The 12,922-nt window shown below is 32.6% G+C and overlaps 1 protein-coding gene across 1 annotated transcript in view; it reads left to right on the forward strand.

Annotated features, from left to right (window-relative positions):
- LOC108686832 (glutamate dehydrogenase, mitochondrial) overlaps positions 1–11,548 on the forward strand; it is a 109,194-nt gene extending 97,646 nt beyond the window's left edge. Inside the window, exons 5-7 of the mRNA XM_018192325.1 lie at positions 1,073–1,283; positions 10,476–10,630; positions 10,732–11,548. Coding sequence (XP_018047814.1) covers positions 1,073–1,283; positions 10,476–10,630; positions 10,732–10,848 — 483 coding nt within the window. The 3' untranslated portion in view covers positions 10,849–11,548. The remainder of the gene's footprint in view (positions 1–1,072; positions 1,284–10,475; positions 10,631–10,731) is intronic.
- The last annotated feature ends 1,374 nt before the right edge of the window (positions 11,549–12,922 follow it).

Here is a 12,922-nt window from a genome sequence, read left to right on the forward strand (position 1 = left end):
TTTGAGAGCATTCGATGAGCCTCAGCCGCAGATTTCTTCATATTGAAGCAAAAAATTAAAACCTCCCGCAAATGACGAGAATTTGGCTCGTAAACTGACATTTTTAATCGGGAATAACTTTATGATGCAAACACAAATCGACTAATGTTTCTATGGGGTTATGTTGACAGATGCCCAAGTTTATTGTATGACGTCTATGATCTATTTATTTCGACCACCACTTACCGCTAAAGCCATCTATAGGAAAATGGCGGAAGCAAAGTTGTACACCTAATATATCTGCTATTTTTTACAGTTTGGAAACATATTTTAATCTATACGAAGCATTAATAAGATACATCAATTTAACCATTCTTTTTCGAGGAAATTGTCTGAGTACTTCTCCTTTGATAAAATCAAAGTCAGATGCTTTTTTTAGGTTTAATATTTATTTTAATTATTATTCTATTATTATTCTAGCCACTTTTTTTTAGACGTGACCAATTTTATTTCTTCCTCTTCGATTCCCTCAATCTTTCGTCTGCTCGTCCTGCTCTCTCTTATGTTCTTCATTGTTTACTTTCTCTTCCACGTCATTTGGAGATATCTTCCAAACATTCTGCAAATATTTTTGCTTTTTTCTTATCTCTTGCCCATTTACCATCTTTCGTTAGTATTGGCGATATTTGATTTGATTATTCTGATTATTTGTCTCTTTTGAGACTTTCCTGACTTTCTATAGTTTATAGCCAGTATATTATCAGTATATATCAACTGTCATCGATTTGAAGATAGATGTTATATTGAATAACATTGTATTTATATTGAATTAATCTTTACTCAATTGAATTACTAAACATTAAAATTATTTAATGATTTTTAATTAATTTCTTGGAAGTGTTTTTATTTCATATATATTTTATATATTATTTTAAAAATTAATTGATTGATGTAAAAATTGATTGATGAATAACTGAGTTGATCTATAATTTATTACATTAATTTGATGAAACGACGATATTATAATTAACCTGAAATTTTAAATGACCTTAGACGGTAATCAAAAGATGATAATTAAATTATATTTTTGAAGGCAAAGATTATTGCAGAGGCTGCTAATGGACCGACTACTCCTGCTGCAGATAAGATTCTGGTTGACAGGAACATACTTGTAATCCCGGATTTGTACATTAACGCTGGTGGTGTCACGGTTTCGTTCTTTGAGTGGTTGAAGAACTTGAATCACGTGTCATATGGTCGTCTAACTTTCAAATACGAAAAGGAGTCTAATTATCATCTCTTAGGTATGTTAGATAACAAATTTAATTAATCAAAATAATAATAATAAAAATCATATTATTACGAGCATGAATAAGTGACATAATTATTAAAATTCGTACTAATCAAGGGACGATTTGGGGTCGGCACGATAAACAATGCGCAATATTCTATTATAATAATTCTAAAACTTTAAATAATTTAGGATTATAAAAATTTCGAAAATTATTACAAAAGTTCCGTACGTTTCGATTATATATTTTAGCCATCTTCAGCAAATTTTATATATATTTAAAATTCCTACCGCAGAAATAATATAAGATTTATGCAATGTTATGTTTATGCGACTTTATAATGTTGATCATATTCCTAGTTCAGCGATACACAAAACTTCAGAAAGATGCAGAAAATGGCTATGCTGTCCAAGTTACCCGGCTCATTGGAAACATTTCTCAATTTTCTATCTATATAGATATTTTCTATATATATTTTATTTATTAGATACCGTTGAATAGCAAATAAACAAAAAAATTTTTTTTGCTTATCTCATAGCCAGTGAATCACTACACGACAAAATATCTTTACAGAATCGTCAGTTATTAAAATATATTTGAAAAAAATTCACTCGTCAATAAAAATGAACTCTTTCAAACATCGAACTTGTGTGAGTGGTACAAGCGGCATGTCATCGAATCCATTGGTTGGTATCTCTCAAGGAATTTCAAGAACGTGAGTGGGTGGGCATTGCCGCGAATCATGAATCTTACAATAAACATCAATAAGTGTAATCCAATGCGCATGGGATGTCGGTTCGAAATGCTGCGAAAGATAATGACAAAAAGAGCGATGATTAACGTGCAATCGATGGACAATGCATTCGCGTGGTCGGTGATCGCCGTTCTGTACCCAGTCGAAAGAAACGCGGATCGTGAATCTTCTTACCCACACTATACGATAGAGCTGAATTTCCAAAATATAAAATTTCCTATAATGTTAAAAGACGTAACAAAATTCGAATGTCTCAACGACGTGTCCATTAATTAGTATACGGTATCAAGGGACAGAAAACGCTCTCTCGGTGCGACTCGCTGACAATAGAAAGGAGAGAAATATGTCAATTTACTATATTTGCAAGATCCGCAAGACAACAATGAGCCATTTCGTATGGATCAAGAATCTGTAAATATATGATTAATAAAAGCAAATTCTTCTTTGAAAAAAAATTAACATTATTTATTTTGATGAACATTATTTTGCAACTGTTTACATTATTTTCATTCTAACGAGAGATTGCAGTCACACATGATAGATTGCCGACGGATAAACGACTGCACTATCCGACTACCGAACGACGATGACAAGTGATTGAGTTTTAACAACTATATAGAAAGGACCGAGTTTCATTTGTCGTTTACGCTGATCTAGATAGAATGCATCCTCGAGAAAACTAATAGCTATCAAGAAGCATCTATGCGCATGTATCAACATCATCATCATCAAGTATTTAGCATAGGATACTACTTGCGCTATTCGTACGATTCGCTGCCAACATATTGATTTCGTCGCGATCTAGATTGCGTTTCTTGGTTCGTCGAAAATTGCGAAGTTTAGCACATTGCGTAAAAAAAATTTTAGCAGCTAATATCTTCATGGAAACTTTGTCGAGCGAACAGTGGGAGACATTGCGCAGCGCGACGCATTGTCATGTGTACGAAAAGCCTTTCGCGCTAGATGATAATCGAGTAAGCGATTATTGCCGTTTAACCAGTTGTTACAGGAGTCCCGCACATTCAAATTGTAATTTAAATTATAAAAACTCATATTTTATTCCCATAGTTTTCTACAATTTATCAGATTATGATTCACAATTTATTATCAAAAAAATAGCTATAGCATATGAAGGCTGTATAGAATTATTACCAACAAAGGAAAAATATATATCATTTACAAGAAATGTTAAAGATACCGCTGAAAGATTCGGAATAACATAAAATCATGATTCATTGGTCCTTATAAATTTTTAAGTCTCGACAATTTAGCATCCTTTCTCAATAAAAATGAATTTCGAATTTTACAATGCGAATTTCAAAATTTGTCCGAAGAAGACTTTGAGCTACTGACACGAAAAAGGATTTTTCCATACAAGTATTGTACATTAATTGCGCTAACAAGCTGCAGGATATATGTTTACCACTGCGCGAATCATTCTACAGTCCTTGACCGGTGACACTGTAAGCGAAAGCGATTACGCGCACGTCATGAACGTTTGGCACAGTTCTCTGTTCAACCCTTGGATGAATATAGCAATCTATATTTAAAAACGGATATATTGCTGTTAGCCGACATATTCGAAAATTTTCGCGTGTAAATGTATTGAAAGTTACGGTCTCGATCCGTATTATTATACTTTATCAAGTTTTACGTGGGATGCTATGCTGAAATATACGCGCATAAATTTCGAATTGTTTACTAATATCGATATGATGATTTTATCGAGCGCGGTATACGCGACGGTCTTAGTCAATGTACGCGCGAGCTAATAACAAATATATGCAGTATAACCCGCAATTTTCTACGTACTTGATGTACTTCGATGTTAATAATCTATGCGGATGAGCGATGTGTCAACTGTTACCGTACGTCAAATTTCGATGGGTTGAAAATGTTTCGGACTTTGACGTTAGCGCGATTGCTCAAGATTTACTCACAGGTTATGAAGTCAACTTAGAATATCTGGAGCATCTGCACAACGAGCATTTTGATCTGCCATTCTGTCCAACGCATGATGAACACCTAGCAAGCAGCAAGATAAACTTAACGACTATGTATGACAAAAAACGTTATGTTATTATATTATTTATACATTATCGCAACTTGCAGCAGTGCATCACGGTCTTCATGTAACAAAGATTTATCGCGTATTGCTATTCGCATAAATATCATGGCTTCGCGATTACATTGTACTTAATACAAAATATTACGTAAATAATCACGATTAAAATATCACGTATTATTTTGTCTGCTACATCCACGTTGAAAGGTTTATTGCCAAACGTCAGTCCATCCTTGTGTAAGTAAACGCCATACACGTCATCTATACTACTGTTCTCTTTTCTTCGCGTTCCCCGTAGGATAGCCTCGACTTTTGACTCAGCGGGCCCAAATCGACTCGCTTTTCGGTCTTTCGACGTTTACAATCGATTCTGAATCTTCATTGCTAGCGAGTCGTTCGTCGTTTCGAAAACGTTCTCGGATGACTCAATTGTACGATCTTCGTACTTCATGTGAAAGTTATCGACTGTACACGATCATGCGATCGATTATCGCAGAGTCGTGGAGGGTTCGAACGTTACGCTATCTTTCTTATTCTTCTCTTCCTCCTCGTGCTTAGTCACAGACGCTGCGTCATTATAGCGCAACTCTCTCTTTATCACGCGCACACCGGGGATGTGAACGTTCTGTCGCGCGATTTGATAATAGACTTAAAATGCCTATCCAACGCCATGTCCTTGATTCTTCAGTGTTCAGAGCGCGATGTTTCTTGCGGATCGACTCGCACATCTTCTCGATCTCCTTCGCGATTTTTTCACGCTTGCACACATCAGCCATGTTCATCTCTAGCGAAATATCGACAACGACTGACCATGTTATGGTATCGCAAACTCATTAAATTCTTTTCTACTTCTCGTCTTTAAGCGCACTGTCCTTGTCAATTAGTAGAAATATTTTGTCGCCAACACAACAGTCGCGACACAACGCGCAAAATTCATCGTACGACATATTCGGTATTCACATGATTGTTGTAAACGTGTTTCAAGTTGGATCATCCTGTTTGAACAGGATTAGCAGGTTCGCGTTGTCGCTCATCAGATGTTTAGGTCAGTGCTCGCAAAGATTTGCACATTTCGGGCCGATTCCGGCGTTCTATTCTCACTATTGTTCGAGGCTCGGCGCCCGAGCCGCCAAACGTTCACATGACGCTCCGGCTCAGGATCATTTCTATAGTTTAAATGTGCGGAGATCGTTTTAACTTTACGTTATTAAAGAATTTTTTTCTTGCAAAATAATTTTTATATTTTTAAAAAATCAAATACTAAATTTTCTAAAACATTTTGTCATAATAATTCTTGCCTACCAGAAATTATTCAATAATAGTTGTAAATTTACATCGAGAAGTTTCTAGAATAACTAACATATTTTATCATAATAATTCTTGTCTATCAGAAACCATTCAATAATTGTTATAAATTTACATCGAGAAATTTCTATAACAGATTTGCGAAAATTGAAATCAGAAAATACGTGAATCTAGAAATTCCGTGTTTTTCATACAAAATCTTATAAAGTCTTATCAAGTAACAAAGATTCTATATCGCAATAACTATTTTCTTCTGTAAGCGAATATAATTATTATTTTAATTAAAATAATTGTGTCGCGTTCATGTAATTCGATATGCGTTTTCGTAAAGCATATTACGGAATCGACTGCTTCGAAATGCTATTATATATTCAACGATATGGAGATTAATCGTACCAGAAACATCGGAGTTATTATCATCAAGAACTACGTGTCGCTGATGTATGATAAATCTTTGATTGCGCTGAACACTGGATGGAACACTAGATCCGACTAGAGGAAGGACTTTAATTTTTGCGTACTGCTCAACATGTTGTTGGGCTTTGCGAGGATTACAAATGCATGAGTTTTCGTCAACGATCGCCACAAGTTGATATTGATAAAATCACGACAGCAACGACAATAATTGTCTGAATTGGCGACAGACCCGACGTTTGAATTATTCAAAGTGACGAATGCCATGTGTTATTAAGCGAAATAAATAAGCTGTCGATGCTATGAGTATTGGAAAGCGGTTGTTATTTGAGCATGTGTTTTCGCTCATGAGATTTGTATGAATATTCTCTGTTGTAAAATACGACCAAACATTCATGGGCCGTCAAAACAATTACTCAGCTCGAAAAACTGCGATACTTTATCTTTGCTCTATGGACAAGTCGAAAGAACATCATATTTCAAGATGCAAGTGTGTTCGACACTTGTAATTTGAATAACATGAAACTCTATTTAAATTCAGATTTTTATGTGTACTGTGATTTGAATTTGGATTTTGATAAAAAGAGATAAAAGAGAGAATGCCATTTTGTTTGATATGTACGCGTGTTTTCGTAAAGCATATTACGGAATTTCGATTGCTTCGAAATACTATTCAATGTGCTCTTTGTCGAGAAAAAATCTTTTACGGTCATTGACTGCTCGCAATAAAACGAATCCGTCAAGAACGCCACCGTGAATGTACGCATAGAATTTGATTGCAAGAAAAATGTGCTTGCAAATACAGTCTATTGTCTCATCATACACGATCGCGTAGTTCAGTATATTCGTTAACCAACGTTGTGTGTAAAATCATCTAAGTACATAATCCGACACGCTATAAAATATACGATTCATTAAAATCGATCGCAGTCTCGAAAAATCGTTCGCCATAACTGTATAAACGTTTGCGGAGCTGCAAAGATTTATCATTGGAAAAAAATTTATCGTGAAGGAAGTGGTAGTGTTGAGAAAAGGAGCTCTTCTCTCTCATTACATTTTTAGCGCACGCACGTACGCACGCACGTACATCGCATATACGCACTAACACATAATTATTTAAAACCCGCTTATCTATTCTACTTTCCTGCAAAAACTCTTCCTTGCAATTTGTTTGTGATTAGAGCTATACGCAATTTATACGATCAATATTGCTTTAATTGCTTGTACGAAAAGTCCAACAGCAGTAGCAACAGCAGCAGCAATGCATTCTACTGTAGGAAGCAACACATGAAAAAAAAAAATTATTACGTTCCACTTTAGAATAATGATAAATCTCCATCATTTACGAAAAGATGTATCAAGTAAGTTTAAGAATTCTCCATTTTTATACTTTTTTCAATTAATTATTTAATTATAATATATTAATTTTTGATGTATGATCCAATCTTTAAGTAATTTGACATAAACAAAACTTGAAATATAAAGTTAAAAAATGCATTTTCTGAGCTTAGCGTAAATTAACATAAACTATAATAAATTATAAACTAATTAAATTGGAATCCATTTTGATTCTAACTACATTTTGATATTATTAGATGTTGTGTCCTTATTTACGAATATTCCGGTAGAACTAGCATTAAACAGCGTGAAAAATAGAGATGGGACTATATATTAAAAAAGACAAACTGTAAGACAATTTTTAATTTCCATCCATCTGATCTTAACTCTATTTTTTCTCATTCAACAACAAAATTTATAAGCAAGTGCTTCAATGGATCACCACATTTAAATCATCATTGTCATCAATTGTTGTTGACATGGTTATGCAGGATCTTGAAAAAAATAGCGAAAAAATTACCTGTAGAATTATTATTCTACTTGCGGTATGTGGATGACATCGCTCCATTAGGAAGTACTAATGAAATATCAGAAATATTTAACTTTTTACATATAGACTACAGTTCACTGGAGAACGGTATTGATGGTAAATTAAGTTTTTTAGACACTACTGACAACTATAAGATTATTTTTGATAAACATAAACAGAAAGTTACTTGTTCAGGCAGATTTCTTAATTTTCACTTACATCACTTTCTAAGTCATAAAAAAAGCATGGTCTTTGGTGGGTAAAATAATCAGATTGACTCATCCTCGGTTCCAGAAAAACCTGGTTGATGCTATTCATATCTTTTAAATAATGGCTATCCTCTTTCCTTCATTTTTTTCAATAATAGAAAAAAGATTAAAATATCACATATACAATAATAATATAAAACAAAATATTTATATTAAAGAACAATTTTTCACAATTCCATATATAAAATCTGTTTTTGAAAGTTTTTTGCCTAATAGGTGTAATTGTAAACTAGTGTATTTTATCCCTAATACTCTAAAAAGTCTTATAACTAGAGAAAAAATCAATTAGATTCTTTGGCTAATCATAATGTTGTCTATAAAATTTCTTGTGAAGACTGTGAAGCGAGTTATATAGGACAAATAAAAAAAAACTGAAAACAAGATTAAATGAACACTTCGGACATTAAAAAAAAAATGGTTCTCCATCGGTGATTACTGATCATATAAATTATGCGTATAAATTACAACTGTAATTTCAATTGGAAAGACATAAAGATTTTAGACAAAGAGCCGTCTTACAATAAAAGATTAATCTCCGAAATGAAATTCATATAAAAAAATAAAAAATTAAGATTGAACAAACAAAATGATACTGAATCAATACCGAATTCTTATCTATAGCTTTTCAGTCTCTTTCTCCTTCATAGTTCCTTCTTTTCTTCTTATTTCTTTCGTTTCCCTATCTCTATTTCTCTTCCAATCTCATCTTCCAATCCCCACTTCCAACAGTTACAAAAGTCTAGTTGCTATTACATAGCATCAGAACTAGTTTCTCATTGAATATTTTAATTTTTTGATTCGAATCGCAATTTGTTTTTAAAATTAATTGACTTATTTTCTATTGTCTTTAATTAATTGGACTAATATCCTTGCTATACGTTCTCGTTTGAGATATATGTACACAATTTTTAATTTATTATATACTTAGGTCTGTTTTATTTAATTATGTATATGATTATGTATATGAACAATTAATGAATGTAACGATCATTTATTCACTATTGGTTTTATAATTTATAATGTATTTATTCTTATATAATTATATACATTATATAATTATATAATGTATTTATTCTAATTGACAGAATGTGTGCTTATACTCGTTTATCGACTAATTCAATCGATTAATATGGATCATAAATTATGACTGCTATAATCATATAGACGAATGTTAATTAATTAAATTACAAGAGAGAGGGAATTATATATTGTTACAGCATTAATACATAAAGAAATCTACGATCTTTATGTTAGTAATTATAAGTTCAGAATTATATGTATTCAATCGTTACAGAAAATTAATTTATTGTGTTTGATTTTCCAAACATTGTAAATACTAAAGATGGCCTAACAAAAAGGTCGAAATGTTTGAATAATTTTAAATATATTAAAATTTGGCTCGTAGCCCTTATTGTTGATTTAATGTTTATTTATTTTTATTGAGCCATAATATTATTATTTTATCTAATTAAATTGATTATTTTGTAAAACTGTAAAGATATTTTATTGTGTGTAATGTTCACAGGCTATAAGGTAAGCAGAAAAAAATTTTTTGGTTCGTTTGCTGTTCAACTGTATCTAATAAATAAAATCTATACAGATAAAAAATTGAGAAATGTTTCCAATGAGCCGGATAACTTAGTTGGACAGCATGGCCATTTTCTGCATCTTTCTTTGTTTTGTGCACCGTCAGGAATATCAAATCAACAAAGTCACACGTATAACAACATTGTATAAATCTTATATTGTTTCTGCAATAGAAATTAATTTTAATTATATATAAGATCTGCTGAAGATGGTTAAAGTACATAGTCGACAGGTATATGGAATTTTTGTAATAACTTTTCGAAATTTTTAATTCTAAATTATTAAAAGTTTTAAAATTATTAATAAAATATTGCGCATTATTTACCGCGCCAACTCCAAATCGTTTTTGATCAGTACAAATTTGATTGAAGAATAAGGAGTCCTACAAACTAATCAATTTAATTAGTTTAATTTATTATAGTTTATGATAATTAATAAACTTTATTTAACACGAATAATAAAAATAAAGAATATTTTGAATTCTACTTATTGTTAATTTTCTTCAACTGTAGATATTAAATAGTAAAAAAAACACATACATTAGGAACAGAAATAATTAGATAGAAATAAAATTAAGAGCATATAAGATTTTACATAAAAACCACATCTATTGGAACACTAACATAAATGTAGTTAAAGTTAAAATTGAAGATATGTTATTTAAATATGTCTGTGATGAAAAAAGAAGTTATATGTCGAGAAATTTTTATGTAAAGTTAAATGTTTAGAAATTTTTGCAAAATCAACTGGTCCTTTGTTCAGTGACGAGAAAAAATAGAATCAGTGGATGAAATTGATTAATCATCCACTGCCAAAAATATTGTACTCAGTCATTGAATTCAATTTTATTAGAGAAATTCTAATAAAAAATAAAAATTGTAATTAAGTTTGATATGCAAGCGAATAACTTTTGAAAATATGATTTATAAATTTATATTTGTAGAATCGGTGCAAGAATCTTTAGAGCGTAGATTTGGTCGTGTCGGTGGCCGTATTCCCGTTACACCATCCGAAGCTTTTCAAAAACGTATATCTGGCGCTTCTGAAAAAGATATTGTCCATTCTGGTCTAGATTATACAATGGAGAGATCTGCTAGGGTAATTAATTAGATTAATATAAGTTAGATCAAGTATAAAGTCAATTCTAAATATTTTTCTAAATATTCAACTTAATTCTAAATATTTTTTGTTTAATATAGGCTATTATGAAGACTGCCATGAAATTCAATCTCGGACTCGACTTAAGAACAGCGGCATATGCTAATTCGATTGAAAAAATATTTACTACTTATTCGGAAGCTGGCCTTGCTTTTTAAATATTTTATTACATTGTATGCAGTAAATATCGTATTAATGTGCGATAAAGATGAAGTCAGTTTTTATCGTAAAAATCGCAAGAGGTGACTTAGATTTATCATTTAAAAGATATTTATAAGTAACGATCATACCATAAATTAAACGAGTCATAAAAGGTAAAATATTCAAAAATTGCGATGGAATATTTGATGCAAAATTATCATTTTTGTAATTAAGTTTGATATGCAAGCGAATAACTTCGTGTTTTGCATTGTGACGATTTGTCTAATTACAGATAGAGTCGCATAGATCGGATATTATGATACCATAAAATAATAACATGAGATAAAAAAAATTGACCATTTTTTTCTTCTAAGATGAAAAAGGTCCAATGCATTTTTATATTTCAATTTTTATGTATAAAATATGAAGAAATATTATTATACAAAGCTACCGTTGAGACAATTCGCTATTTATAAGTAGCGGATTTATAATTCGCTATTTTCTTGAATATGCCATTTTGACGATATTGCTATATTTCTAATATTGCACTTAAATAAAGAAAATAATTTATGATTTTATCTTACGACAAGAAATTGACTCTTACAGAGCAAAAACAGCGATTAGCGATATATCTGGTCAGATATACAATGTTATGCAACATAATTGTTATACATATACGATATTCTGTTAATAAAGATATTCAATTCTGAAAGTAAATTATCTCTTTCATATATGAATGAGTAATATACATCATTTGTGTCTGCATTTGATACATCACATATATATTGACATGCTATCGTAATACATAACTATGTAACAAGTACCAGGTGTATCAGCTTAAATCCGCTGTTTTTAGTCAAAAAAACACATTTTTTTTTTCCTAGGAAGCAAAAACAAATTTATTCAAAGTACTTGTCCTCGCTAACTATACATTTTTCCCATCTTTCGGGCAATTTGTGTATATCACGCCAAAAAAATTCCTCATCTTTTGAGGCAAACCATCAAGCCATTTTCGGAAGTTTTCGTAAGAATCGAAGTGCCGCTCAGCGAGCGCGTGGCCCATCGACGAAAACAGGTGATAGAAGGTGCCTGGTCTGGTGAGTACCAGGCGTATAAGCTTAAATCCGCTGTTTGTTCATAGATGGCATTAGTGAGCGTACAACACACTTTTTTTTATGTGTTTGACATCTGTCAATATTAACCAGTGCACATCATTAGCAATTTCATACAACATACATTTTTTCTTTCGTAATCATGTCTAGTTTTTTGCTAAAAAAAAAGCATATGCGGGAAGCTTTGCTTTTCTGTTTCAATTTGAAGAAATCGGCTGCCGAATCGCATCGAATGCTTGTGGAGGCCTATGGCGACAATGCTTGATCGGAAACAACGTGCAGAGATTGGTTTCGCCAGTTCAATGACGACAATTTTGACCTGAGTAACAAGAAGCGTGATAATCGGCCCAGGAAGGTTGAGGACTGTCAATTGCAGGCTCTTTTGGACGAGGATGATACCCAATCGCAAGAAATGCTTGCCGAGCAATTGGGTATTTCTCAAGCAGCCATTTCCATGCGGCTACATGTCATGGGGAAGGTTCAAAAGATCGGAAAATGGGTACTGCATGAACTGAACGATAGGCAGATGGTGCCAAAACACATGCCAAAATTTGGCTTGCTAGACAAAAAAGAAAGTCGTTCCTGCATCGGATTATGACAGGCGATGAAAAGTAGATCTATTTTCAGAATCCTAAACGCAAGAAATCTTAGGTTGATCCTGCTCAACTATCAACATCTTCCTCAAGACCAAATCGCTTCGGACGGAAGACGATGCTGTGCGTTTGGTGGGATCAGGAGGGTGTCATCTACTACGAGCTTATAACCTGGTGAAACTGTTAATGCTCACCGCTACCACCAACAACTGATCAAATTGCATCGTGCTCTGCGTAAAAAAAGGCACTATCGGAATAGACATGACAAGCTGATTTTCCTCAACGACAACGCAGCATCGCACGTCAACAATGGTCCAAAACTAACTTGGAGACACTCAACTGGAAAGTGCTACCCCATCCCGCTTACTCACCAGACCTGGCACCTT

The sequence above is a fragment of the Atta colombica genome, unplaced genomic scaffold (genome assembly GCF_001594045.1).
Source record: "Atta colombica isolate Treedump-2 unplaced genomic scaffold, Acol1.0 scaffold194, whole genome shotgun sequence".
Lineage (NCBI taxonomy): Eukaryota > Metazoa > Arthropoda > Insecta > Hymenoptera > Formicidae > Atta > Atta colombica.